Source organism: Chenopodium album, chromosome 16 (assembly GCF_948465745.1).
Source record: "Chenopodium album chromosome 16, dcCheAlbu1.1, whole genome shotgun sequence".
NCBI lineage: Eukaryota > Viridiplantae > Streptophyta > Magnoliopsida > Caryophyllales > Amaranthaceae > Chenopodium > Chenopodium album.
In genome coordinates this window covers 47,281,876-47,309,823 of record NC_137849.1, presented here as the reverse complement: position 1 = coordinate 47,309,823, position 27,948 = coordinate 47,281,876, and the positions used below count along the sequence as shown (strand labels likewise).

The 27,948-nt window shown below is 32.1% G+C and overlaps 3 protein-coding genes and 4 non-coding genes across 7 annotated transcripts; 6 read left to right on the top strand and 1 right to left on the bottom strand.

Moving 5' to 3' along the window:
• Positions 1 to 524: 524 nt before the first annotated feature.
• Positions 525 to 6,174, bottom strand: LOC145585692 (putative methyltransferase PMT16). Its single transcript, XM_081642399.1, has 6 exons — positions 5,500 to 6,174; positions 2,668 to 2,878; positions 2,048 to 2,345; positions 1,524 to 1,916; positions 1,245 to 1,322; positions 525 to 1,142 (listed from the first exon to the last, which is right to left on the bottom strand). The coding sequence occupies exons 1-6, from the start codon at positions 6,172 to 6,174 to the stop codon at positions 911 to 913; spliced, it is 1,887 nt and encodes a 628-aa protein (XP_081498525.1). The 3' UTR covers positions 525 to 910.
• A 4,465-nt stretch (positions 6,175 to 10,639) lies between these two features.
• Positions 10,640 to 14,389, top strand: LOC145586767 (DNA-directed RNA polymerases II, IV and V subunit 6A-like). The gene is made up of 6 exons (XM_081643683.1): positions 10,640 to 10,782; positions 12,937 to 12,970; positions 13,056 to 13,225; positions 13,316 to 13,367; positions 13,974 to 14,041; positions 14,141 to 14,389. The coding sequence occupies exons 1-6, from the start codon at positions 10,748 to 10,750 to the stop codon at positions 14,208 to 14,210; spliced, it is 429 nt and encodes a 142-aa protein (XP_081499809.1). The 5' UTR covers positions 10,640 to 10,747; the 3' UTR covers positions 14,211 to 14,389.
• On the top strand, positions 11,552 to 11,646 carry LOC145587161 (small nucleolar RNA snoR69Y). The gene has a single exon (XR_014101187.1). It is a non-coding gene; the product is annotated as a small nucleolar RNA snoR69Y (small nucleolar RNA).
• Positions 11,803 to 11,898, top strand: LOC145587164 (small nucleolar RNA snoR69Y). Its single transcript, XR_014101190.1, has one exon. It is a non-coding gene; the product is annotated as a small nucleolar RNA snoR69Y (small nucleolar RNA).
• LOC145587162 (small nucleolar RNA snoR69Y) lies at positions 12,097 to 12,190 on the top strand. Its single transcript, XR_014101188.1, has one exon. It is a non-coding gene; the product is annotated as a small nucleolar RNA snoR69Y (small nucleolar RNA).
• LOC145587163 (small nucleolar RNA snoR69Y) lies at positions 12,353 to 12,444 on the top strand. The gene has a single exon (XR_014101189.1). It is a non-coding gene; the product is annotated as a small nucleolar RNA snoR69Y (small nucleolar RNA).
• A 7,612-nt stretch (positions 14,390 to 22,001) lies between the features above and the next one.
• LOC145585691 (F-box protein PP2-A13-like) lies at positions 22,002 to 25,911 on the top strand. Its single transcript, XM_081642397.1, has 3 exons — positions 22,002 to 22,437; positions 24,092 to 24,210; positions 25,166 to 25,911. The coding sequence occupies exons 1-3, from the start codon at positions 22,057 to 22,059 to the stop codon at positions 25,578 to 25,580; spliced, it is 915 nt and encodes a 304-aa protein (XP_081498523.1). The 5' UTR covers positions 22,002 to 22,056; the 3' UTR covers positions 25,581 to 25,911.
• The last annotated feature ends 2,037 nt before the right edge of the window (positions 25,912 to 27,948 follow it).

Sequence of the window (27,948 nt, the reverse complement as noted above, 5' to 3'; positions counted from 1 at the left end):
TGACACCCACACTTGTATGACAACTTGGCAAGCTACAATCCAATACGGAGTACAGACTGAATATTGGGATTATCCTAATACATGATCAAAATTTTAAACAAATTCAAATGGAGGTGAAGTTTATTTGGATGAAAATTATCGGGATTACAAGGAATTTATCAAAGTTAAAGAGTATCATTATTATTATCATTATCTATGATGAAATGTAACTTGTTAAATTAATGGACTCTTTTACTTGTTTAGTGAAAAATTATCTTAATCAATAGTCATTTTCTATAATTAAGGATAGGTGATGTTGAGACAATTTATCTTATGAAGGAAGCCCATACATGGAAAATTTTTATAACAAGAAGCATTTTCTACTTATAGCAAAGAAATGAAGGGAACTTATAGTCAAAAACTCTCTTCGAAATTATCAATGACAAATAATAAGATAGCTCATGAACAAATTCATGCTTGTCAAGACAATTAAGAGATAATATATCATTTTAAAGAAAATTCTAATAGTTTGACATTTCCATACACATGAGATGATCACAAAGATGTTTTACCTGTGAATTTTTTAACTCTATAAATCAATCAATTACAACAATAATAAAAGAATTAGATATACTATACGTTTATCGTCTATGAATTTCAACTAAAATAGATCAGGGGTATATTGGTAGTAGCATCTTCCTTTTCCTCCACCAATAATCACATTTCACCAAAGAAGTGGTGATATTGAGATGATGTTGGGATTCAGATGAGTCTTGACTCTTGAGAGAAGACGACCCAAAGACTTGAGTATGTTTCCGAAGAAAGGTTACTCCAAATGTTAAATAAAAAAAGAGCTTACAAAAGAATTGAATTGGTTGCCAAAATGAACAAAAAAGGGGTATAAAACCTAAGATTTGGACCTTAATAATCTCTAAGAATCAGTTTGGGCAGGTGCAGGAGCTGTCCAATATTGTTTAACAGCAACCATGACCTTCTCTCTTTGCATTGGACCTTCCTCATGATCATATATTATGCTATCCCATTGCATTTCATCAATGTTAGTTTTAACCTTCACTAAAACATCAATGTCATCTCTGAATATTACACAGCCTTCAGGCCGTAAAATCCTGTCCATCTCTAATAGAATGTCTTCCATCTTACACCTACAGCATATTTTCGTGATCACGAAGTTTAATCAGCTACTTAAATCAGTTAATTTGAAGGCTAATTGGATCATTATAAAGAAAAAAAAAAACATATATTACCTGCCATCGTAAAGGCTAAATACAGAATCAGCGTGTAACAAATCATATGTTCTTGGATAAGTAGACATTGCCTCACACCTAGCAGACAAATTCGAAATAAAACCATTAATTAGTATTGAATTTTATGCAATTTTTGGAGTGTAAATCAAATATTTGTGTACAAATATATGTAGTTATTACTTGATTACTAGTATATAAGCAAGAGACAAAGTTTTTAGTTGTTGCGGGAAGTTTGAAGGAAAACTTTGTTACAAAAACTAATTATAATAATGGACTTACCAGCTTTGGTATGTACCAATAAGACCACGTTCGAAGACTACTCCAAGAGTATTAACCTTGGCCTCAACAGGAACAACATTCATCACCCAAACAGGGTCATTGACAAGGGCAGCTGCAAAGCCTCCCAAGTTCGCGTTCATGTCAAGGAGATTGCGATACCTCCCTGGATCATTTAGTGCATTGTTCAAGGACTTGTAGTATGCCAACCTCTCCTTCCAAATCGCGGTATCTTTTGTAAAAACATCAGGGGTTATAACCTCCAAGCTACCACTACTCACCCTTGGAGGAATTGATGTTAGTCTAGTTGGCCATTTCGCTCTTTCCCCTCCAGCTATTTGAGTTATGTTAGAGACTGGAGGGAGTGGAGTTAAACAGTCCTCCATTTTTGTATACCTACAATAACCAATCAAATTGTATGAACTTTAGTAATACTCAAAAAACTCGTGTGTAAATAAAATGAAACGGAGGGAGTATATGACTATAGGTAACAGGGTAGACTATAGGATAAAAGATCGTATGCATACCATGCAAGATCAGGATCTTGAGCATTACAAAATCGCGGTTTCTTAAAAACCTTGCGGCTCTTCTTGCAGTGTTCATGATTAGAAGGTTTCTGCCATACTGCAATATCACCTCTTTGCTTCAGTTTTTTCCAACAAAGGCTTTTAGCAACAGCTTCAATAGTGTTTTGTTCAGAGCTCAAATCTTCCTTGCTTCTATCCCAACCTTTCCAATGACCCTCCCAGTTGATGGGTGGCCCCGAAAGGATCCAGTAACCTCCAGGCCGCAGAATCCTGTCCACTTCAATCAAGTAAAGTCCGTCTGCTCGTTCAAAGCAAGTGATTAATTAGCTCATGAATGTGTAGAATTCATGAAGACATGAACACGCACATAAACAAATATACATTATAAACGTCAATTTATAACAGAACTTGCAATATGTGTCATGACACATTGCAAGTTCTGTTAAATGAATACATTATTATAGACAAAAATCATATAATGTACGCCGTAACAATAATGTTATGTAACAATCTTATATCGGTATGAAAACATTAAAACAAACACGAATCACAATTATTTAAGACCTCAATGCCTAATAATGCAGCTTATAAAAACAGAACACGATAAGATGTTAAGTTACCATATTGACCCCAAGGGATGAGGCAGCGCGAACAATGAGCCATGTCAAAAGATCTCGAAGGGTAAGGAAGGCGGGTGGTAGCCATGATCCCTATCAATGCTGGTACACCTCTCTCAAGGGCAAATTGAACCTGAGCTTCATGTGTGTCTTTTGGTGCAAATGACACTGTTAGGATGTTGCGTGACAAAAGGTAAGCTCCAAAACTTGCAACCTTCAAATATGTTACCCAAAAATAATCTTCAATAAGTCATTATTCACATCTCCTAAACTATTGCTTATTGTTTAACTTCCACCATTCACATACATTCTTTCATTATCCACAATTCGCACAATCACCATATCTTTAATTATATACTAATTTAAATATTTTGAATCTTGTAACAAATACAATCGGTATTTTGTTAAATCATGTGAATAATAAGTAAGTAGCACAAAAAACCAGAGAGTATAATGAGATATCATATATTATGATTGATATTATTGTATCTTCTATTTATATGAGGATATATTTAGCAAATATTATCTTGAGATATTTAGTTAATATCCTATTATGAGATGATTGTAAACATTATATAGTCATATTAACATGAATGAGAAGTACAAGCTATTCGATTCTATTTTCCTCTCTAATTTATCATGGTATCAGAGCCAGGTTTGAATTGTGTTGTTATCTAGGTTATTATTATAGACAACTCACATGTGAGGGGGAGTGTTGAGCCTATGAGAAAACCCACATGTAAGTGGTGAATTGTCCCACATTGGTTGAGTTTATAAGTAAGAGTTTGTATTGGAAAATGTATCCCACATTGAAGAAATAAGAAAGCTGTGTCCGCTTTATAAGGCTAAGGAGCTACTCCCCTCATTGTCATATGATTTTGAGTTGGAACCTCATTGGTCGTGTAAAGTAGACTCTTATGATATCTCATTAGAGTATAATAATTCGTAGCTGGACCATATGAGGTCAGGCTACTAACTACTAATCCTATGTGATTGTGAGTTGCTTCAACCTTCTCCCTCAATCAAAGCCATTAAACGACATTATAGTTTATTCATCGTGTGAAGAGTGGTTAGCTTAAAAATGGTTAAATTCCAAGATTTGACAATAACTATAAGGAAGATGTATTGTAAAATACATTATAAATTTATAATAAATCAATATTGGTCATCAATGTATATAAAATATTATCGATTATATGACAATATTAACAATTAATCAAATTTATTAACCGTAATTTTGCTGTAGCTATCATAATTTTCTTAGTTTATCTTTGATTTATAATTTAAAAGTGTACAAATGGCAAAATTTGTGAAGTTCAACTTACACTGTTACATGCACAAACAGAGGTGGAATCTTTACTTTGCTGACAAGTTATGGTCCCCTTTCATATCTAACGCATGAAAGACAATGACAAACTTACAAATCTCTCAAAGAAAATACTACGTGATTATGTCTCTTTTTTAATAACTTTCACAAAAAAAAAAAAAAAAAAAAAAAAAAAACCACTATGATTTCGTATAATTGATACGTATTATAATTACAAAGCACTTTAGTTTATTTTCTTTTCATCCTCACTTGATACTTGGTATGATTTAAAGTTGGGCACTTTTAGATAATTTTAAATTACTCTGTTCTCCGATCCGTACATTATATGTATTGTGATTATTAATTTCAACAGAGGGAGTACATTAAATTTATTAAAAGATCGATATTAACAATTTAATGGTACTTGTTATCATCCAATAATTTATCATCAATGAATATAACTATAAAAAAAAAAATTAATTTTTAGAGATCAATAAAAGATCGAGATGTAAGCTAGATTAATTATTATGATTTTATGAATATATAGACGATGGTACTAAAACTTTATATTAAAATTTGCCCTACATTACTTACTCTTTGTAATTCTATCTCTTAAATTTAAAATTAAAAAAAAAAAAAAAAATTCTCTATTCAATTATGGCCTAATTTTTTTTTAATTTTGATTAATCAATTAAAAGATTACTTTTTTTTTTTTGAAAGAAAGTACTCCGTAAAAGATTAATTATTAGGAGTATAATTGAAATATTGCATATATCAACTTTTGCCAGCAATTAATATTATTGTGATCTACCAAAAAGGAAACGATACTAAGAATCCTCTTATTTGCTGCATAAAATCATACCCAATCCTAACTTACCATGATCTGAGCTGACCCCTCTTTCACCTACCTAATAAAATCCAAAAAACTGATCACCAAAAATCACTAAAAAATGTAATTTCAAATCCCAAATTCCGGTTCATTCCCGGTTCAACCAAACCGATCAACTTTTTTACCCAAGCACGTAACTCCATTATTCCATTGAAAAGTCAACCAAACTTCATGTATAGGCCTCCACGAATATCACACGTCAAAACTCAAAACCATAGAAAAAGCATCACAATTAATATAAAGTCTTATAAATAATTGGATGGTTTTATAGAATTCAAACTTTAATTAGTTAGAAATTAAATTAGTCCACAGTAATAATTACTCTAAGCCTTAGCTTTATAAGTTTCAAGTACCAAATTAATTTAAGTAGTTGCTTATTGCAAAAACGAGTTTAAGTCAATTTCATATTTTATTTGTGTTATTGCGTGTTTATGGTTACGGACTTGAACTGAGTTTGGATATAAAAAAAGTCGTACGTATTAAAACTAGTCAATATATTGAATAAAGTTGATTTGTTTGTTATACTAATTTCTACCAAAGCATATCCTAAATATTCCTAACACGGTAACACCACATCTTCTTAAGAGTTAAGACTATTCCACACAAAATGAACCGGCCGGTCTAAAAATGAAATACTTACCCCGCAGCCGGTATCGATAGCGGTTCGAACCGAGCCGTCTTTGAGATTAATAACTCTTCCAATCTCATCAATATAAGCATCAGCACCACGAGGAAACATAGTTCCACCACCAGGAAAAGTGAACCGGTCACCTTCGAACCGGACCCAATTTTGACCGGCTTTTTCAACGGTCAACCATTTATGAGGAACATTAGCGTACCAAACCATGTCCCTACTTTCCGGCCATCGAAACGGCGTCGTATAACCATTAGGTGCAGGAATACGACACCGCAGAAACTCACTTTCTTCCAAAGGACAGTGACGTTCACGGTACACTAAGCGGTCCCGTGGGAATGGTAGGGAACGATCGACATCGTGACATGGAGTGTACTCGGACAAGTTAGGGTTGCATGGAGGGAAGTGAGGTACACGCGCTGGTGAAGGGATCTCATGGTGGGGTTTGAAGTCGAGGGGGATCGGTAGTGGATTGGTGGAGTTGGTGGTGGAGGTGAAACATGAGGTGGAGGGTTTTACGGGGAAAAGCGACGAAGGTGGGGTGGTAGGGTGGTAAGAGCCTAGGAGATATGAGAGTGTACAAAGGAGGAGAAGTGATAGTAAGTAATAAAGGTTTAATTTTTGGCTAAAAAAGAGGAAGAGTTTGTGTTTAAGGTGGTAGTAAGGGTGGTGGTGTGCCATAGTGGTGGAAGTGAGGGAGAAATTTAACGAAATGAAATTTATGGGGGGGTATTTATATATATTGAAGAGTATATGTTATTTTGTTGGTGGGTTTGAAAAAATGAAAAGTGTGATTGTGCTATAGTGCTATACTATTATTTTGTTTTTCCCATAAAAAAAAAATATTAACTTTTTTCTTTTTTTTTTTCTTTTGAAATATAGGATAATGTAAGTATGTAACAATAGTATAATACCCTTCGTATTAAAAGTCTTTTTGTTTGTAAAGAAAAAATCCTACAAAAGTTAGAAAATAATTCTCTTAAAAATACTACATAGTATAATATTATCAAAATGAAAAAAAAAAAAAAAAAAAACGAAAATTTACTATGTATAAAAGGATTTATTATTTGATAAGTTTGTCTGAAATGAATCAGTGATGCAACATATTATCTGTTGCATAGTTGGCTAGATATTATGCACGAGACTTAATGTTAAAATAAAAAATGGAAATTACGAATTATTAAATTTTTTAGGGGAGGTATATTTATTTAAGAAGGAAAAGAAGAGTGATTAAGGATTCAAGATTTGCAAGATTACAACGCGGCATTTTCCTATTATAGATGTGAGTATAAAATAATTTGTAATTTTTATTTGGATTTAATTTTGACTTATTAATAATACTTCTGTGAATAATTTTTACTTTGGGTGATTAGCATAAATTAGCATTTGCTTAATATTTTTTTAAAAAAATAAATAAAAATAATATCTCATTCTTAGATGTATGCAATCATAAAGGATTTATGTAAAATAACATGACTTACTTCCATATTAGACATGTTTTAATATAAAATAATGGTAATTAAACCCTCACAATCTTCAAATAATGGTAATAGAATCCTCATAATATTCAAATAATGGTAATAAAATCCTCATAATCTTTATATATACAAACCCAAATATGAAATATGTGTTAAAACAAGGCCCAATTCTCATGCTTAATTAAAGAACAATATATTTAATTACATGACGTGATTAGTTTTAATGCCCAATTATGATAATTTAGAAAACATTAAAAAATTAATATCACGAAACGATGAAAAATCCATGCTAGATATTTTTTTTGATACCAATTAAATCAGAATCATATTGCATTGGTATTTTAAACCGACAACATTCGACAATTGTCCCGAAATGTCGTATGTACATACACCATTATTAAAATCCATAACATGTATCAACTTGATTAACACGGAGTACATTAAATAAGAACAAAAACATGTAAAATCAAAATAGAAATTCCCATGCCATTTCTCGTGATAGTGATTAAGTAGTAGGAATACATAATACTACTAGCTAGTAGTAGTTAGGCAAGTAAGGTAGCTTTTGCTTTAGGAATATGGTTGTCTAAATTTGGTGGTGTGATATGAATTCTACTGAATATTAAGAGTAGCTCATATATTATGTGTTCGCATTTAAAAGTCCGCGCGTATCAAAATTTTGAAACACTTCACACTTCTTGAATCTAGGGTAGCTTCTCAAGAGGTTTTTGTATCTCTTACATGGTAGGATCATACTCATCATAACAAAGCAAATAAACTCCAACTTTTTAGCCGGTTGAGTTTTTAAATTACACTATTAATAGTTTTTCTTTTGGTGAAAAAAAAGTCGCTCACAAGATTTATTAAATAGCAAATCAAATTATTATATTTTATATTTGAGTGTAACGCTTGTTTAAGATTATATCACTACTGTCACATACACGATATACCAAGTGGATAATGGAAAAATTAAAATATATCGTGGAATAATATCTCACTAGTGTAGTACTAGTGTCAATTGTGTAGTGACTTTTCCCAAGTTGGAATTAACATTTCTACTCCAATACCTCCACATGCAAAGTTGCGCAATTTCGCTCCAATTTTGACTAATTATCATCAAACCTTACCATTCTCTCCTTTTGCTTGAAAGTCTAATTAGTGGATAATCTTACACGAAACTTCATATTGCTAGACATTAGTTAGTGAGATTGCTACATTAACTAGCTATTTACCCAAGTCAAGTTGTTTCGAGCAATAATACATCATTTGATTGACCATTGACTCATTTTTCGGACTACTATTTCCAATTCGCTTATTATATTTCCCTAAAAACAAAAGTTACTAGTAGTAAGACTAGCTATGAAATCATTCATAAAATTTACCCTTGAAAAGAAAATACTTTTCTTCCAAAATGGTTCGAATTTATGCATCTTTGGAAGGTCTCCTTTGAAATCAAAGAATGTTTCCAAGATGAAAAAGACATTTGGTAAGCATAACTGTGGGCCATCTCTTACGTGACATGGGTCCCATTACTTAATAAGGAAATTATTGCTCATATTATTTTGTTCTAATTTTATTTTTTTGGATAGATAGAGTAATTCATTGTATATGTCAAAATTTCATGAATTAATGATAATGCTCGTTAATTAATTTTATGTTTTTAAAATAAGGCATTAATGGATCATCTAATTGGTCAGAGGTAATAGATAAGGAGCATAAATTCACGTGAGATAATCTAATAAGAGCAATTTTATGATGTGCGACTTTTATCAACTCATTATCATAGTAGTATTTATATAGTGAATAATTATTGTGATTCTTTGGACAAGTAGATAATACACCATACAAGTAGATTTAGTTTGATAAGGAGTGATACTTCCTTTGATATACTTGATTTGGGACGTGGACTATACTCCTGAGGTCTTGTCTAAACCATTGGATTTTGTTTTATTGATTTTCTTAGGGGCAATCGTAAAATATGCAACTATTGTATATTATATACTTCGTATGATGTAATAAATTTTCCATAAAACCAATCAAACAATTAACCTTTATATATTAGAGAAATAATAATCAAATTATATACAATTTAGAATGACTTTTAGGAGGTGAAAACTAAAAATGAATGGATATTTGGATGAATGGATGATCAAGGGCGATGTAGATTAGCCTGTACCTCAACTATTCATTTTTGAACATATGATGTCGTATACTAGTATGTGATCAACAATTTTTTGTCCAATCAAAATTTCAACCTAATTACATTCTTTATCATCTTTTTAATATTCTATAATTGAAAATGTTTTCCGGTAAATCATTTTAAACCGTAATACGGTCCCTTACTATTCTTCTTGCGGCTTCTAGGAGAGTTAAGGTACAATGGCCAACAGAAATAGCTGAAGGAAGAGCCCTTCTCTTTGCTGTGCACCTTGCTTGAAGGTTTGGTTATGAAAATGTCATTCTTAAATTGGACTGCCAAGTTCTGGTTAACAGACTTACTAAGGCTGCCATCTACTTCTCCGACGACCTTGACATGGTGCTTGAAAATCTTCATCTATAAGTCGTAATTTCAATTTTTTTTTTTACGTGGTCTCATGTAGGGATGGCAATAGGGTGGGTCGGATGCGGATGATGGTACCTCCATACCCATACCCGCCTAAAAATCTTATACCATCTCCGCCCCACCACCTGTGACGGGTATAATATCCACATCCATACCCACCCCACCACCTGTGGTGGGTATAATATCCACATCTATACCCGCGCCCACCAAGTACAAGATAAGATCCATCCACTCCCTATCACCCACCTGGATATCCATACCCACCCCAAAACCGCCCCAAACCCATTGCCATGATGTTGTATTGTATCACATTAATGACAATTATATCAAATTAGGTTAAAAAATTGGGACTTTTACTATTCAAGCTTATTGGGCCTTAGGGGGTATAAAGTTTCATAAATTTTAAACTCTTTTAAAGGAAATATGGTGCGAGTACGGGGCGAGGCGTGTATGGGGCAGGTCTACTCTAAAATCCATACCCACCCCATCACCCATGCGCGGGTACACATTTATCATCTTGTTAAGATTGTTCCTAGTGATGTCGATTAAGGGTGTGTTTTATTCACCTGATGTTTACTTATCTGATCTGATCTGAATTTATCTGAACTTATCTGATCTTATCTGAACTTATTAGCCCTTATTAGAATTTATATTAGTTGTAAATTAAACTTGGGTAACCCTGATTAACCCTTATCACAACTTATCCGAACTTATTTTTCCTGAACTTATCTTATATGAACTTATTAACCTTGAAATAAGTGGAAATAAGGTGAATATAACAGGGCCTAAGTTAAGATAGATCATTGCCTAGAGAGGTTTTCCCGTATCTACTCTTAGACTCTTTATCCCTTGATTAATATATTTGTCCTGCGTTTTTCTTAAAAAAAATTGTAATACGGTCCCTTTCGGAGTTTAGGCCTTTACTAGACATGATTTCAATATTTCAAATCTAAACACAAAAACTATTATAGAAGCCCGTTTAGACAACACAATAATCCAGCCCAAACTTAAATAAAATAGAAAAAGGCCCAATGAATAAAATTAGTTCTTTTTTAGGGTTAGGTCGGTCTTACTAATTTTGTAGTTATTAAAGCCCAACAAATACTACTTTCACCATACTTCCAATTCTCTGCTTTCTCTCTTTCTCTCTCTTCCGACCAAGAACCAATTTAGGGTTTTTGCGTTTGCTTCAGGCAAGCTTCAACAATCTTCAATGGCGGACGATGATTACAATGACATTGATATGGGGTAATTTTTCCTTTAATCAATTTATGTTTTCGCGAATTATCGTGTTTTTTCTTCTAATTACATGTTTTCGTGTTAGTTATTAGCTTAGGGTTTGAGTGAATTGAATGCAATAGTTTATTGGATGTTGCTGTTCTTAATGTTTGATTATCATATATTCTGTTATTTATTTGTTGTTAATTTCCGTTATAGTTCGAGTCTTGAGCTGAAATTGGAGTGTGCTAATTTATATTCGACAATGCAATGTTGCCTCTGGTGTTTGTTGATTTATTTGTACTTCGATTTGAGTTGTTTTTCCCAATATTTACTTTTAATTTTTTTTGGCCTGTTTTGTAATATGTTGTAAAACCTGCAATTATTTTTGGGGGATTATTGACCTTATAACAGTTGTATACAAATTATTGAAGAAGATGCGGTTTTGAGAGTACAGGAGTATTTAGAAATAGTATTTGCACAATGGGGATGACCAAATTAGCTCTGCCAATATAAGGTTTTTGTATTAATTGGTTTTGTTAATTCTTACTAGAATAAGAAGACTTGTTGGTCATTGTTATCCTCAAGTTATATAAGGTTGAAGTTATCCTTTACAGCTCGACGTATCTGTGAACCACCATTTGTTGCGGGATGAGAGGAATTTAGGTTGTTGAATTGTGTGTTTAATCATGGTTTATATAACACTAACTGCCTCTTTATCACCTTCTAATGAACAAACTTTGCAAAGGAAGACCTTTTTCACAATCTTTTCTTTAATTCTTGAGCTGCGGTGAACAATTTTAGTAGCAATGATGATAAATGTCTAATCCCAGCTCTTTGAGACCTTTTGTAGGTTCGGGAAAATACATATGTTCATTTTGTCTGAGCTATAGATTGTATCCATTTTACAAATAGTAAAAGAATTGGGAAACACACATTTTTTTTGGGTGTACTGCCTGTTCTCCCCATTTTTTATTGATCAAACATTACAAAATTGGAGATCCTTTTAATCTGTTTTCGACTTTTCGTTGCCTTAGTTTCCAGATTATTTTTAGCAATGCAATGATGACAAATGTCTAACCCCAGCTCTTTGAGGTCTTTTGTAGACCCGGGAAAATACCTTGTTCATTCTGTCTGAGCTTTAATTAGTATCCAATTGCAAAAATGATACACACCTTTTCTCTAAAGATGAAAATTTGAGGGAAACAATTAGAGAAACTATTTTTGTAATGTTTGTTCGGCAGATGTGTTTAAATACACACCTTTTACTCAATTTTTTAGAAGACAAATTTAGCAAAGGGCGGCCCTCTAACTCTCTTCATTTTTTAGTTGTTTTTTTAGATATCATGATGCGATGATGACAAATTTCTAATCCCAGCTCTTTGAGATCTTTTGTAGGTCCGGGAAATAGATATGTTTATTTTGTCTGAGCTTTAGAATGTATATATTTGTAAGAGAAGAAAAATGGGTAGCAAAGGGTAATATGTGAATTCTTTCTTGGTTTTACAATTAAAATAACGATCTTTTGCTTACATCTTTAAACAAGCATTTCTCGGGAACTACAATCTAATATCTGTTAGTAACCTTTATTTATTTGATTTTGTGTTGCGATGATGACAAATGTCTAATCCCAGCTCTTTGAGATCTTTTGTAGGTCCGGGAAAAACTTGTTCATTTTGTCTGAGCTTTGAAATGTACGAAAAATTCATTTTAACAAATCACCAAAATTGCTGCAATTATCTGATCAAGTGAATGTCTGCCTGGTCTTTCTATCAAAATAACAAATAAATCTCCTCCAATACATGAACATGGAATTAGAGGATCTCGTGTATCCTCTTTTCTTTTTTGAGTTGATTTTAATTTGACATATTGTATCCCAGCCCTTGAGGTCTCATGTAGATCTGGAAAATGGTTGTTTTCTTTTGTTTGAGTTGTATTTATTTGCACATACTACTCACTATTCTCCGCATGAGAATTAAAAAAGGGGAAACAAGTGAATAGTAATGTATCAGGCTCAACTGCAATTCTAATTAGTAAATACACTTATTGCATGAATGAAGTTTGATGTTTTGGATTAATTGGGGGCTATTGATATGTATTACTTGTTTGCTCTCAAGACTATAGTGAACGAAAGTTGAAAATTTCATGTTCACTGATACAAAAATGGTGGGTTTGATTTAACAGGTATGAGGAAGAGCCCCCAGAGCCTGAAATTGAGGTAAAAGATCTTTAACTATATGATCTAATTCTTGTTTCATGATTATAGCTATAGCCCAGTCATCTTCATTTGCCACTGTATTTAGGAAGGGGAGGAAGAAGAGACTTTACAGCCAGATGACGACTTGAATGATCCTCTTATAGAAGGTGAAGACAGAGAAGGGGAGGCAAAAGAGAAGCAGCAGAGGAAGACATCTAAATACATGACAAAATATGAGCGAGCTAGAATTCTGGGGACACGTGCACTTCAGATCAGGTTTGTAGAACTAGACTGTCAATTCATTAATAATAAATGTGGTATAGAGACACTGCATTTACTGATCAATTGAATTTTATGGCTATGCAGTATGAATGCCCCGGTCATGGTTGAATTGGAAGGTGAAACTGACCCACTCGAGGTGATTTTTTTTTTTTTTTTTAGCCCTTTATGCCTGAACCTTCTTATTGTTTCTTGTCACTTCCCTAACATATGCCAAGGTTGAGTTCTAAATATTATGAAAGTCTGTGGGGGTGGAATGCTAATTTACAACAAATTATTCAGAGATGTGATGGTTAGCCATTTCAGCATGTTGGGGTGAGGACTGGGACGGCATTGCGTTTTTGCTTCTTGGTGCAATGACTTGTAACAGGGAATTTAGAGGGGTGGGAAATTCTTCGCATAAGCCTTCAGCCTTCTCAGTGTGTTCTAAACTTGCTTTCTTTTCTGTATACGAAGTCCTTGTCTCTGAGATCTGGGAGGACCGGGGGATTATTCTGCTTGTATCATTTTATGGATTCAGTTAGTCAGTTGTTTCTTTTTTCTTCTCCCAACAGAATTCTCAGCTAAAGCTATGTATAGAAGGAATATATTCTCATAAGAATTCAAATCATGCAAAGCCGTGAATAATCTCTTCCCAAATTTTAGTTTTTCATTTCATTAAATTTTGTTTGTGGGGACTGAGATGCAATCAAATTTCTTTGTGCATTGATGATGTTTAATATTTTTTTTCCTTGTGGGAAATCAGATTGCTATGAAGGAACTGCGACAACGCAAGATACCATTTACTATTCGTCGTTACTTGCCTGATGGAAGGTACATTGAGTACAATGTGTTATCTCTGTTTGCTATCCCACCTGTTTTTAATTGAGAAACATTGAATGGTAATTTGATCGCTTTGTAAATACTCTACAGTTATGAAGACTGGGGAGTGGATGAATTAATTGTCGAAGATTCTTGGAAAAGGCAGGTGGGAGGTGACTGAGGAGAGCAGAGCTACTCGAGAAGTCATTGCTGTGCGGGTAATATTAGCTCTGAGATGACTTGTGGATATATGGAATTGAAAACTTAACAGTCATGGAATGCTATTGTGAATATTTTCTTAACTTAATATGATCAATGTAATAGCTGTGGATTTATTAGCTTAATAATTTACTGCTGCCATCGACGTGTTTGGGTCTGATATCAGATCATCGATCCTCTTGGATCAATTTGAGTGCTAGTAAAGTAGTAAGTGGACAGTTTGATGACTGGATTCTATGGTGCTTATCCAAGTGCTCAAACTACCAAAGAATTGGAGTCTGAATGAACCTGCAATCATATCATATATTCACATGGACAGTTCGTTCTTGTTTATTGATAATGAAAGCAGTAAATATCTAGTATGTAGTATGTATTATTGGGTTGGTCTTATAATTAGATCTACACTTGTAAGATACACGTATATCAGATCTTTGTAGATATTTAAATGAGCTTAATGTCCGAGGTCGGTCGAATTTCGGCTACATTACCATTTGGATACAACACTGCCAAATAAAATTTGGTTGGCTGGGTAGCAATTGACAAACAATCCTACTTTGTTTACATACCAATTATTGATGTGCCAAATATGATACTCGTAATTGGCATCAATACACATACACTACTACATTGAAGTCTTTCTTTTCATTTTTGGAGGGGGCGGAATATTGAATTAGGGTAAGGCGGGTAGAAAATGCACCTAAGATCAAATATTTCGAGTCGGCTTCAAGTGCAGACTCTTTGTCTTGTATTGATCTGAGTATTATGAGCCTCTTTTCTTTCTGCCTAGCTCCCTGAAAACGTGAGCAATCATTTGTATATTCATTCTTTGACGAGTTCTTCAGTGAAGAGAGTTCCTTGACTAATAGAATTGCAAGCAACTTTATATTCTAATCTGTACTCCCTCCTATGTTTTAAAATGATTTCTCCCTTTGACTATACAAGTTTATCAACGTATTACTTGGTCACTGTAATTTGAATGTAAAATCGAATAATTTGTTTAGGAGAGAACTTGGACAAAAAAATATTATTACAAAAGTTTTTTTTACTCATGAATGTTATATTGTTTTTTGATGGAAAATCTTGAATGATATTGAGATAAGATAGGTTGAAATCAGAATGATATTATTTAAAATGTTACTATGTATCTATGCATATACAAGTTGTTGAAAATTATTATTTCAAACAATTGATTGTTATTGTTCAAGAATTCAATTTCTAAACGATTGTTAGAGCTTGTTATTATTGAATTCACTCAATCTACAAATTCTTAAATAGACCTGATTCACACTAATTTATTGTGCACCACCAACATTAGAGATAATATAATTGTTTTATTAATAAAAAAAAAAGGTCATTATATTAAAATAAAGGTTATTATGTTGAAATAAAAGTTAATTTGACATTATAAAAGCTATAAGAGGTTAATTTTTTTAATGAAATTTTTAACATAATGCTCAATATGAATAATAAAGATCACTATGTTAAAATTAGGTCACTATTCAACATAATGACGTACTTTATGTTCATTATAACATTAAGGTCACACAAGATTTAAAAAAGGTTATTATGTTAAAAATAAGGTTACTATATTAAAATTAGGGGTCACTATATTGAATATAATGCCAGTTACGTGTGTATAAACCTTAGATTTACAATAATATTATTGTGGACCAGGTCCACGCAAGATTTTCTGCACTCAATCAATAATCAATCAAGACCAAAAAAATATCAGGTTCATGTACTAGCTGTACATCAAAAATAATTCTTTTACACACATCTTACTCGTAATTGTAATTTGTATATGTATACGGATAAAAATCTATACATAATAATTCAAAGATCGTATGATTGTGATTCGAAACGAGAAGACGTTGCTTGCCTCTTGTATGTTTGGTAAGGCTCTCAATTAGTCTTCTGACTAGAATTCTTGTATATCCACTTATCCATTTCAACAAGCTTATTACTCTAACAAGTATGTTACGTTTGGTTGGTTGGGGATCTTGGTTATACATAACCCTAAGTTTTCTTTGTGATAATAATAGAGAATGTTGTTTCTTTTTGCTATAATTGGACCTACTCTTATTGTTAGATTGCGACACAAATATTTTGTTTTCGATTAATTTATAATGAAAGTGACACTTATTTGAACTTGCTCAAGCATCAAGAATTGTAAGAATTGGGTATTGAGGAAGACGATTTTTTAGTACTCTTGATGACTACAAACTTTGGTGAAAGTAGGTCGACTTTATGTATTGAAATATTTAGAAAGTACTGGCTCTATTTTTTTTCCATTTAAATTGCAACAATTTAACCTTTTTTTTTTCCATAATTTTTTTTTTTTGTATTAGTATGTTATCATAAAATATTGTTATTGAATAAAATTAAGTTTAGTATAATTTCTAAAGTTTTATTAAAATGATACCAATGGTTAATGTTTTACATACTCATATGCCTTTTTATTTTATTAAAAAAAAATATTAATGACCAATGTTGTATTTCAATAAAATCTTGTATTTTTGTCTCAAACATTAACTATTAAACATATTTTTGATTGAATGTACAAAATAATTTTACCATTAATTTTATTTTTTTTTAATTTTTTTTCTACAAAATAATACATGAATCTTTCTTAACTAACCTTCCCGTTCTAAGAAACTAGGAACAAAATCTCTATCTTGTTTTAATTTACAAGTCGGCTAAATGGTAGTCAACTAGTCAATAATCAAATAATTAAATACAAATAATTTTGATTTCCTCACTTTGTGGTGTTCATTTTGTTGATGACAAAGCATGCTATGTTGGTGATTAGCTGAAACATGGCAGATATTTTATATATGTGGCTCAAGTGTGTAGCTGACTCATTACCACGTCATAAATTCAATTAAAAAATCAATGAATTATACTTTTGGTATTTTTAGACAAACACATAATGGAATAGCTTAGATCATGCTCGATAATGCACAATAATTCTCCACTTCTAGATCTTTTAATACCCTAATTATAATAATAATAATAAGTATTATAGATTAAGGTCATGTCTGATATAATTGGTGCAATGACTAGAAATAATATCTAATAGTAGAAATAACATAAAATTGCAAGTAGTTTTTTAAAAAATATTTGGATATTGAGACTTTTTTTTTTTTGGTAAATTTCCTTATGTACATATGGTTAAAAATATTACCCGTAATCAATAACAATTAGGCAGAATGATATGTATACTAGTAGTTTAAATATCGTTGATAGGAAGATAAAGTTAGAAACATTTCAAATTATAAAAAGTCATCAAAGACTAGTGATCAAGTCATACTATTTTCGACTTAGAGCCTGTTCTCATACGCTGAACTTAGCTGAACTGAATTGAAATGAACTGAAAATAAACTGAACTGAAAATAAACTGAACTGAATTGAACTTATTAATTAGTGATTTTTAACTACGGATTAGTGATATTTGATTACTTATTATTATACATATGTGTATATACAAATATACATATTAAAATATTTAAGAAAAATATACTATATAATTATAATATTTATGGAAAATATATTAAAAACATGAAACCCTAAAACATTTTAAAAACATATACTATTTAATTAAAAAATAAAATATTATTATGACAAAAGAACACAAAACACTTTGTAAAAAATATAACCATTTGAACAATGAATTGTATCAATATTATTATTATTATTATTATTTATTGATTATTATTATTAATTATTATTATTATTATTATTATTATTATCAAAGATTAATTTATTATTATTATTATTATTATCGTTGTAATAAGAGCTTAAAAGAATGAAATTTGGCTTTATATCATTAGCAATATCATTAGATATAAACTGAACTGAAAATACACTGAACTGAACTGAATAGGCCCTTAATAGTTATTATAACTTTAAAGACGAAACTTACAATAGCTTAGATACTTTGTACTATGTATATTTTATGGTCAAATATTGTGCCACTTAGTAAAGTAGTCTCTTAATAATAATTAGTTCTACTAATCTAATCCAAAAAATTTCTAATAATGGACCTTTATGCTTTGTTGGCATAGCATGTTCACTTTATGTTTTTCTAATGTAGGAAAAGGTGGCCTAAATGTTCCTTTGCCCTTAAACTAAGATGAAAAGACACCTCTTGTTAAGAAGTGAAGTTGATACAAAAATAAAATAAAAATGGTTAGTAAACATCTGGAATAAAGTGGAAAATTTAAAGAAAAAAATTAACTTTTAAGTAGTTAGATTCTCTTTTCAGAGGAGACCTTCTACCGGGTTATTTGGGGCCCAACCACTGGTAAATTATTGTAATTAATCAGTTAATAAACTTAAACATATTGATTAATTTAAAGCGAGAGGCAAAAGATTCAAATCCCAGCCCCTTTAATATTTTTGGTCTAGATCCGCCACTGCTCTTTTTCACATGAAAGCAAAAGGAACAATTAAAAATAGATTAGAGAGTTAGAAAAGTGTAATTAATTATCCTAATAATAACGTCATTGGGTTTAATAGAACTATAGAATTGGATAAGATCAACTAAGTTTTGTATTATTGCAATGTGTGAATCAACTAGTTGCTTAGATTCGCCACATAAAATGTTTGATGACTTTTTTGTAATGTGTTTAATATAGGAATATTGCTTAATATGTGAATACTAAATTGTGTAATACGTAAACAAAGTGAATAATCTTTAATCTAGTATTCCATACTCTATGGAGCAAAATTTTGAAAAAAACTTATTATACTCTCTTCAATATTCTTAGGTTGGCGGTGAGTCTAAATAAACAAGGGTTTTCAATTCTTGGTTCAATATATAAACCTGGTTCTACACTTCTACTTTGAAATCACATACGAAATAGGGATCATCAATTTGGCACTGGTTACTATTTGGATAATACTGTAATAATCAGATACGGAGTATAAATACTTGAGAGAATAATCAAATCGGATGAAAAAAGTAATGATCAAATAAATTATCAGTTAAATTTTATGGATGCTACGTAAAATATTATTCGACTAAGGGTCTGTTCTCATACGCTGAACTCAACTGAACTGAACTGAACTGAACTGAATTGAACTGAAAATAAACTGAACTGAACTGAACTAAACTGAACTGAACTGAACTGAAAATAAACTGAACTGAACTGAACTGAACTTAAGTGAAGTGAAGTGAACTGAACTGAACTGAAAATAAACTGAACTGAACTGAACCCAACTGAAAATAAACTGAACTGAACTGAACTGAACTTAAGTGAACTGAACTTAAGTGAAATTCAACGTATGAGAACAGGCCCTAAGTGTTGTTTACATTAGTCTAATACTTGTATAAAACTTTTTTTCCTCTATCAAAAAAAAAAAAAAAAAAAAAAAAAAAAAAAAAAAAATTTAATTGATATTCTATCATTTCATAAAAATATATATAAAAAAAAAAATTGCTATCCATAAAGTTTAATTGTCGGCCTCCTTATCCGAGAGTACGAGCATAGGTAGTGCTAGACTGCTAAGGGCATATGTTGCGTACTAAAACAAGCCTACTAATTAATTAAGGGCAGGGCTACTTCCAAGTAAATATCAGGGTTTAAAAGGTCCCACTTTGTTTAATTTATCATTCATTCACATACACTCGTAATCTATATGTATATTGAGATTATTTGTCTCCCATCGAAAAGTTATAAGAAAGAAAATGATATTATCAATTGGTTAAAATGAATTGCAGAGTTTATATGTGATCAAACTTTCTTTTTAACAATCCATATAAGTTTCGTTATCTATCACTATCATTAGCATGTGCCAATCAGCCATGTAATTCTTTTAAAATGTTTTAGTTAATGACAACTGGAAATCTAAACAAGGTTAACTTAAGTCCGATGATTGATAGTGTCTGACTTTGTTTCTTAAGTACTCCACCATTATTGTCTTTAATTAATTTCTTCCCGTAAATAGAAAAAGATTTTAGAGTTTCTATAAATTAGCGACATCTGGATGTTTTAATTAGCACCTGGATTGCATTATTATTGTTACTACCTATAATTTCGTCTTGGCCATAATTACGTTCATCAATTACCTTTACTATGATATGATTACTAATCTAAATGCAAGATTTGATCGAAATATAAACATCATCCTAATATATGCCACTTCCATTTCATAGTAGTTGTAACTTTGAAACGTTTTATATCTCACAAATAATACTTTAAAGTTGAAACAATATGAAACAGAGGTAGAATTTTCACTTTTATGACTAATCTAATAATTAATAATGACATTTAGCTTGTTATTACTTGTACGTAGTATATCTTTATAATAACCAACTAATGTGTGTATATAAATTAAAACATAGTACAAGATTTGAAGCCGGATCAAGATCAAGAAACTTTCATCCTATGTTTTTATTTATGTAATTAAGTAATACAAGTATATATTTATATTGTATTCTTATTATTGCAAATTTGCAACGGACACAAATACAAGTATATAAATTGGATTACTTTCATCATTTATATGTCATGAAATGGGATATCTACGAATACAAGTATATCATGAAATAAATTGGAAATTCTTTAATAAGTTCTTGTATTTAAGTATATATAAACACCATCACTACGTACTCCACAACAATTTAATAAATCTTTAAAAGCAGTATTGCTTATATGAGTTTACGACTAGCTAATATATATATATATATATATATATATATATATATATATATATATATATATATATATATATATATATATATATTTATTATTTTATTTTTTAACAAAACGACTAGCTAATTACTAGTAGTGTATAGTAGTATAATTATTTTTAGTACAACTAGCAAATTCGTTGGAGTGCACGCAAATTCGTCATTAAGAATATTCTCATGTAGTCTAGTAACTATAATAACACTTCATGGATGATGTAGTTGTAGTTGTTTCCTTCTTTTTTCTATTGGCCAACGTATGTTGTAATGTCTCTATATCTATACAGTACATACATCTACTTTTCATAATTCACGATTTATTCCATTTGTTTCAAGCATTTCAACCAAATTGTCAAAATGATTGACTTTTCAACTTAAATTTTGTAAACTATTGACCATCATTTTATACATAACATGTGATGTGGATGTGAAGAAATAAGAATAAATCAAATATATACATATAAAAATTTAGCTGTTTGGTTCAGAATAAGCTAAATGTTAGACAAAAAAAACCGTCAAAGCTAAGATGTGGTTCATAGGTAAAATAACCTACTACTAGATAACATCTAGATAGGTATGCAGATTCAACATGAGGCACGACTTGCAACTATCTTTACAAAACTATGAAAGAATGATAAATAGACCACTATTAAACTACAATTTGCTTGGAAAAAGAATAAATGTCATATCTCATTCATGATCACTAATTTTCCTAGAGAAAATATAATATGTCCAATTCCATATGTATTGTTTGATTGTAACCTTTTTATGACTTTAAATTTATGAATTCATTCATTATTTAAAAATCTACAATTAATAATAAGAAAAATAATAGTGATTAAACATCCAGTCGGTCATATACATGTATTAAGTTGAAGAGAACATAATCTAGTACCTCGTTTAATGATACATTGATACCAAACGACCTTGTGGCGACTTTGGTAAGGAGCGTTATAGTCACGCAATTTCCAAAGAGCGTGAACAGTACAAACTATTCCACCAAAATAGCAGTCATATATAAATCACAAAAATATGGATAAAGCCTACTTATTTATAAACATACACAACCATTTTTCTCCTCTCCTCCAACAAATCACATTTCTCCAAATAAATAAAAATGGGTGCCGGAATTTCATCGGTATCCTACACCGACGGCGGAGATTCGCCGGGAATTTGTCGGAAACTTGAAGACATACCGGAAAGTTGTATAGCTATGGTTTTGGGCCATTTTGACCCGCCGGAGATTTGCCGGTTGGCCCGATTAAATCGGGCCTTTCGTGGCGCTTCTTCGGCTGATTTTATCTGGGAGAAAAAACTTCCTACAAATTATTCATTCATAGTTGATAAAATTTCTGATTTGAATCATGAAAATGATAATGATGATGATATGAAGAAGAAGAATTATGGTAGTATGAATAATAATAAATTGATGGATTTAACTAAGAAGGATATTTTTGCCCGTCTTTCTCGTCCAAACCTTTTTGATTCCGGTACTAAGGTGATTCATATTCTCTAGCTTCTTTTTTTTTTTTTTTTTCCTTACGATGTTGTAAGGGTTATCGCACCCTTAGTTGTTCGGAATTTATAGTCACGTTGATAGCGTCATTTGAACGTGCCAACAACAGGACGTGATATTTAAATCCGGTGGGAGGAAATATGTCTAAATGTTTTATGTTAGTTTATTGCTAATCTAATTATGGATGCTGATTGTATTTTATGTTCTGAATTCTTGATAATCTTTAACTCTTAATGCTAAATTGCTAACCATTGAGTAACAAATTTTTTTTTTAATTGATTGACTAATTAATTTAAGAAAATGAAATTATAAATTATTAGTGGTGTTTATAGAGATAAATATATTATATATATATATATATATATATATATATATATATATATATATATATATATATATATATATATAAACAATGAATACATTCACATGTTCTTTACAAAAAAAAACTAACTATACTTGTAAGATAAAGGTAAAAATGTCAATCACTTGTGTTGAGTTTGTTGATTTGTGCAAAATTATAGCTAGGGATGGAGGATTTTTAAATGAAAGGTGGCAAATTTATATAAAAATCCCTTATAAATTATAATAGGAGTATATTTATTGGTTATATTTAGTGTTGAGTATTAAAAAACGATGCATCCAAACTTCAAGTTGATAGAGCAATGCTGTGAGAGTGCGTGATAGAATATAAAACCAATTGAGAGATTCTAAATAACTGTACCCTCCGCTAGATTTTTGTTTGAACAACTTGAATTGGTTCTTTGATGATAGGCTAAAAGTTTTTTTATTTCAGATTCATGAATATGTTGGTGATATATTGTCAATTTATTTTTGACTCATTTTACAAATATGCGTTTTTTTTTTTTTTTTCTTCAAGGTCTAGTTTGTTTCATTATACTTTGTACTTTGTGTTAGTTGTATATGCAGAAGTCGAGCATAGTGAGATGTGAATGCTGGATTAATCATTCGAAAATGATATGTAAAATACAACAAAATCTTACCTTAGTCCAATAATTTTATGTTAGGATCTGTTTATATATATATAAGGGGACAAGATCAAAAAAATTTAGATTACGTCGATCATAAGCAGTCTTTTGTATTATTGGAGGAAAAGAGAGAATGCACGTACAAGTGTTTTATGTAGGTTAGACGTTTCACTCGAAATTGATGTCCTTCGATATTTTTTTCTTGTATGGATGTTGATTTTTGTCAAAGAATTGCAATATTATTGAAAGGCTTTTTTGCCAATAAGGATAAGATTAAGGTGCTTCACTAGAGAAGCTAAAATGTGTGATTATTAGGATCGGAGTACTGTAATATCAATATAATGTCACTTTCGATGTTGACAAACGTGTGAAACTTTTGTGTAGAGCACTAGAGCAGCTAATAATCATTATTAACAATGATGTTTGTATAGGATTGATTAGCCGTCTATTAGGCTGTCCTGATAGACGGATGTTTGGTTCTAAAATTACCGTGAAAATGACATTAACTGCTCGATTTTCTTAACGTTGTAGATGAATTAATTGGTCATGAACGTCTAAAATTGTATAATCACCTAATATAGACATCAACTACTCAATTAACTCTGTATGAACCTTTATACTGATTAGTTATATTGGATTCTGTTTGGTAGGAAGTATGGCTGGACAAGAATACTGGAGGTGTATGTGTGTCGATATCATCTAAGGCCTTGTCGATTACTGGCATAGATGACAGGCGCTACTGGAATCACATTCCCACCGAGGAATCTAGGTGAGCTGCATGCTTTCACATCTTTGGTTTCACTCTGAATATATAGATTCAGATTTATAACATTTGTTTTTCAATCAATTTTGTCACAATTAAGTACTCCCAAGTGTTAGACATGTCTATTATTTAACGAAATTCTATAATTTTTGGTTTTTGTTTAAAATGAAGAGTTAAGTTTCTATATCCATGTTTGAGCATAGCGAATTTGACATAGGGACCTTAGGTGAAATGAAGAGTCCGAATAGTTGCTGACCAATATGTTGATATAAGCCCCTGGTATCCCGAAATCAGCTTGTTAGTATATAGAAGTTGCCAATAGTTTCATGATTTCCAATTTTTTGTGTTGCTAGTCAATGATGAAAATTCTCAATTTAACAGTATATTAGGCTCCTTTTAGCTCCCCTGTCTGCTATTAGAATGCTAATACTACGTATAGCGTTTTGGAATTCAACCAGTCAATCATTGGTGTTTTTTTTCCTGGAAAAGTTGTTTGTATAAATGTTGAAATGGTTATTACTTTGACGTTTTGGTGGAAGCATTGCTTGAAAACAAAGGTTTTCATAGTTTCTTGCTGTCATATTCAGAATAGGCATTTAGGAACTAAAGTCATCGAAATAATGGTATCTAATACTTGATCAAAACCTGTTTAAGTTTATTAGACCATGTGCGGTGTGCCCCTAGAATAATAAAGAGAGAAACCTGAATATGACCGCCCATATTATAATATGATAATGCACCAAATGCGAAAAAAGAAAAATAAACAGGTAGATACGCTGTCTAGAAAGTTTGAATACTTGAATTGGTGAATTTATTTCTTAATTTAGAGAAGTTGCTTTAGACACTGTTGATGTTTGTGTTTTTCAATTATTGTGAATTGGTATGATCTTCTGTAGTTCTATTATTGAAAGTAGATATGGAATGAAGCGGTTGATTGATTAAATTTCTTTTCTGCTAGTAGATTCCAGACAGTTGCATATCTTCTTCAGATTTGGTGGTTTGAAGTGTGTGGGGAACTTGAATTCAAATTCCCAGCAGGGACATATAGTCTATTCTTTCGAATCCAGCTAGGCAAGTCCTCTAAGAGGTTTGGTCGTCGCTCATGTAATGTTGAACATATACATGGATGGAACCTAAAACCTGTCCGATTCCAGCTAACAACATCAGACGGTCAGCATGCTTCGTCAGAGTGCTACTTGGATACTCCAGGATCATGGATCCTCTACCACGCAGGAGATTTTGTCATCAAGGAGCCTGATAAATTGACAAAGATTAAGTTTTCAGCTAGGCAAATCGATTGTACCCACATCAAAGGTGGTCTCTCTTTCGATTCTGTCATGATTTTACCCAAGAGTATAGCCCATAAAGTTAGGTAAATTCTCTTAGATATGTCATATAGTGAGAAAAATGATAGAAGTAAACAGAGTAGTGGTTCATCATAGTAGGTTGGTTGTATACTTGTATAAGGGCTTATTCATGTACATAGTCAAGATATCTGTTTTTCTAGGGCGAGCTTGGCTTCATTAGCTCATAGCTGTTCTGTTATGCAGATTGAGTGATCCTTAGCATTTCTACTTGTACAAGTGATCTAGGAAGTCAGAAGGTAGTAGCTAGTAGGTTTTTTAGCGTCCTCCAGAAGATTGTTTTTGTTCGGTTTCTAAAGCTCTTGTATTAAAGTTATTTAAACTTGGTACGTTTTTATGTTCAGATTTTGTTTGCTTTCGAGAAGGCAGTGAGTTAAGGATTCAAGGCTATAGAAGACTTTTTTTTATTTTTTATTTTTTATTTTAGTTGGTGTTTATACAGAATATCATGTCCAGTAAGAGACAATAGCCGTCGAAGAATATGTACATACTAATATGTATTTCAGATTTTCGGTATTTGCATAGATAGTGCAATGGGCGAGGGTTAATAAATTAGTTATCATGTTTCCATCATGTGGTAACTCATCGCTGATGCTAAGTTGGTTCTACGGTTATGCCTTACATGATGATCTGAGGTTCCAGCACATTATAAGCTCCGGGTTGATGGCATTCCAACATTGTTTTGAGACGCTCGAGCCATATCTAGATGATACAACATGTAAACAGACAGTGTGACGATGAGAGAAGTAAAAAATTGGAAATTTTGTTTTTTACCACCTCACAAAAACACGAAAATCTCTTTTACCACCTCCCAAAAAAAATATTTTACTTTACCACCTCATAAAAAACACGAAAATAGGTTTTACCACCACTTAACGGTTTCCATCCAAAAATTCCGTTAAGTGTGGCCCACAGTAACACGTGTCAGCATTTTATTTGTTAAAAAAAAAGAGAAATTAAAAAAAAAACAAAAAATCTTAAAAACTACTCCAGCCACCACCGTCGCCTTCCCCCCAACTCACCGCACCCCTCCCCGAAACCACCACCCGCGTCGCACCACCAGCCCTAACCCACCCGAATCCTCCCCCTCCCTTCCCCACAACCGTATCGCCTCCAAAAACCACCAAACCCAAAACTCATCCCCCCCAAAAACGACCACGAATTTGGCCTTAAAAGGCCGAAATCGGCCGATCAAGGCCACTGAGCCCCAAAACCGGCCGATTTCGGCCATTTGTGGCCAGATTCGTGGCCGTGGTGGGGATCTAGGGTTTTGGGTTTGGTTGTTTTTAGGGGCGACGCGGTTGTGGGAAAGGGAGGGGGAGGGTTCAGGTGGGTTGGGGCTGGTGGTGCGACGCGGGTGGTGGTTTTGGGGAGGGTTGTGGTGAATTGGGGGGAAGGGGGTGGTGGCGCGGTGGTGGTGGCTGGGTAGTTTTAGGTTTTTCTTTTTTTTTTTTTTTCTTTTTTTGGCCAATAATAACACGACACGTGGCTTTATGGGCCCACTTAACGGATTCCTAAACGGAATCAGTTCAGTGGTGGTAAAACCTATTTTCGTGTTTTTTATGAGGTGGTAAAGTAAAATACTTTTTTTAGGAGGTGGTAAAAGAGATTTTCGTGTTTTTGTGAGGTGGTAAAAAACAAAATTACCTAAAAAATTTGTACTTTGGGGCTGAGAGCCTAAGAGTACTTGAGAGGCGTTGGGCCGTTGAGAAAGACACTTATCAACAGCTCTACTTTTGATTTAGTTACGCCACAAGGTTGTAGTGTAAGCTTTTGAGTGAAGCAAAATCTTAAGTAAAGCGAAAAGATGCAGTAGATTTTTACCTCTAAACAAGCTTACTAAATGCCCATAATTCAATAAGCCCCTTCTCTTTGCAAACAGATGCTTATGCTAAGCCAATGCCTATATTAGGTTATCGCCTATCCCCTTTACCTATTAGACTAAATTTTCGATCTCCGCCTTTAAATTATTTAACATACTAAAAAAAATAACTCGTTATCAAGAGTTCAAGACCCGTAGTAACACAAAAAATTTTTGTGCAACAATATTTGTTCCTTACAATTTACAAATCATGAATTATAGTAAGAGCTATTATAAGTCGTTTGTGGTTAAGCACATTCTTTACAACTAGTAGTATTCAATATTGTAACCCCAGGATCTAATTTTGGCTATGTTTGATACAAATCCGACCCACGAACCCATTTGAACCCAAAGTGAAGTGAAATATCTACAATTGAAAATTAATAAAGTAACTATTTCACTTGATTTGAATTCGATTTGCATGGCCCTCCTTTATGCGAAGTAGTATATTTCTTCATTTTTCAAAGAAAAAAGATTAAAAACTGAGGCTTTGCTATGATATTTGAAAGAATTACTTCA

Bases quoted from the DNA above. Each gene is read 5' to 3' on its own strand.
- LOC145586767 (XM_081643683.1), top strand. From the start codon at position 10,748: ATGGCGGACGATGATTACAATGACATTGATATGGG. The intron at 10,783-12,936 runs GTAATTTTTCCT...TTGATTTAACAG, and splicing joins TACAATGACATTGATATGGG to GTATGAGGAAGAGCCCCCAG. The intron at 13,368-13,973 runs GTGATTTTTTTT...GTGGGAAATCAG, and splicing joins GTGAAACTGACCCACTCGAG to ATTGCTATGAAGGAACTGCG.
- LOC145585692 (XM_081642399.1), bottom strand. From the start codon at position 6,174: ATGGCACACCACCACCCTTACTACCACCTTAAACACAAACTCTTCCTC. The intron at 1,917-2,047 runs GTATGCATACGA...TGGTTATTGTAG, and splicing joins CAAGATCCTGATCTTGCATG to GTATACAAAAATGGAGGACT. The intron at 1,323-1,523 runs GTAAGTCCATTA...TTTGTCTGCTAG, and splicing joins ATTGGTACATACCAAAGCTG to GTGTGAGGCAATGTCTACTT.
- LOC145585691 (XM_081642397.1), top strand. From the start codon at position 22,057: ATGGGTGCCGGAATTTCATCGGTATCCTACACCGACGGCGGAGATTCG. The intron at 22,438-24,091 runs GTGATTCATATT...TCTGTTTGGTAG, and splicing joins TTTTTGATTCCGGTACTAAG to GAAGTATGGCTGGACAAGAA. The intron at 24,211-25,165 runs GTGAGCTGCATG...TTCTGCTAGTAG, and splicing joins ATTCCCACCGAGGAATCTAG to ATTCCAGACAGTTGCATATC.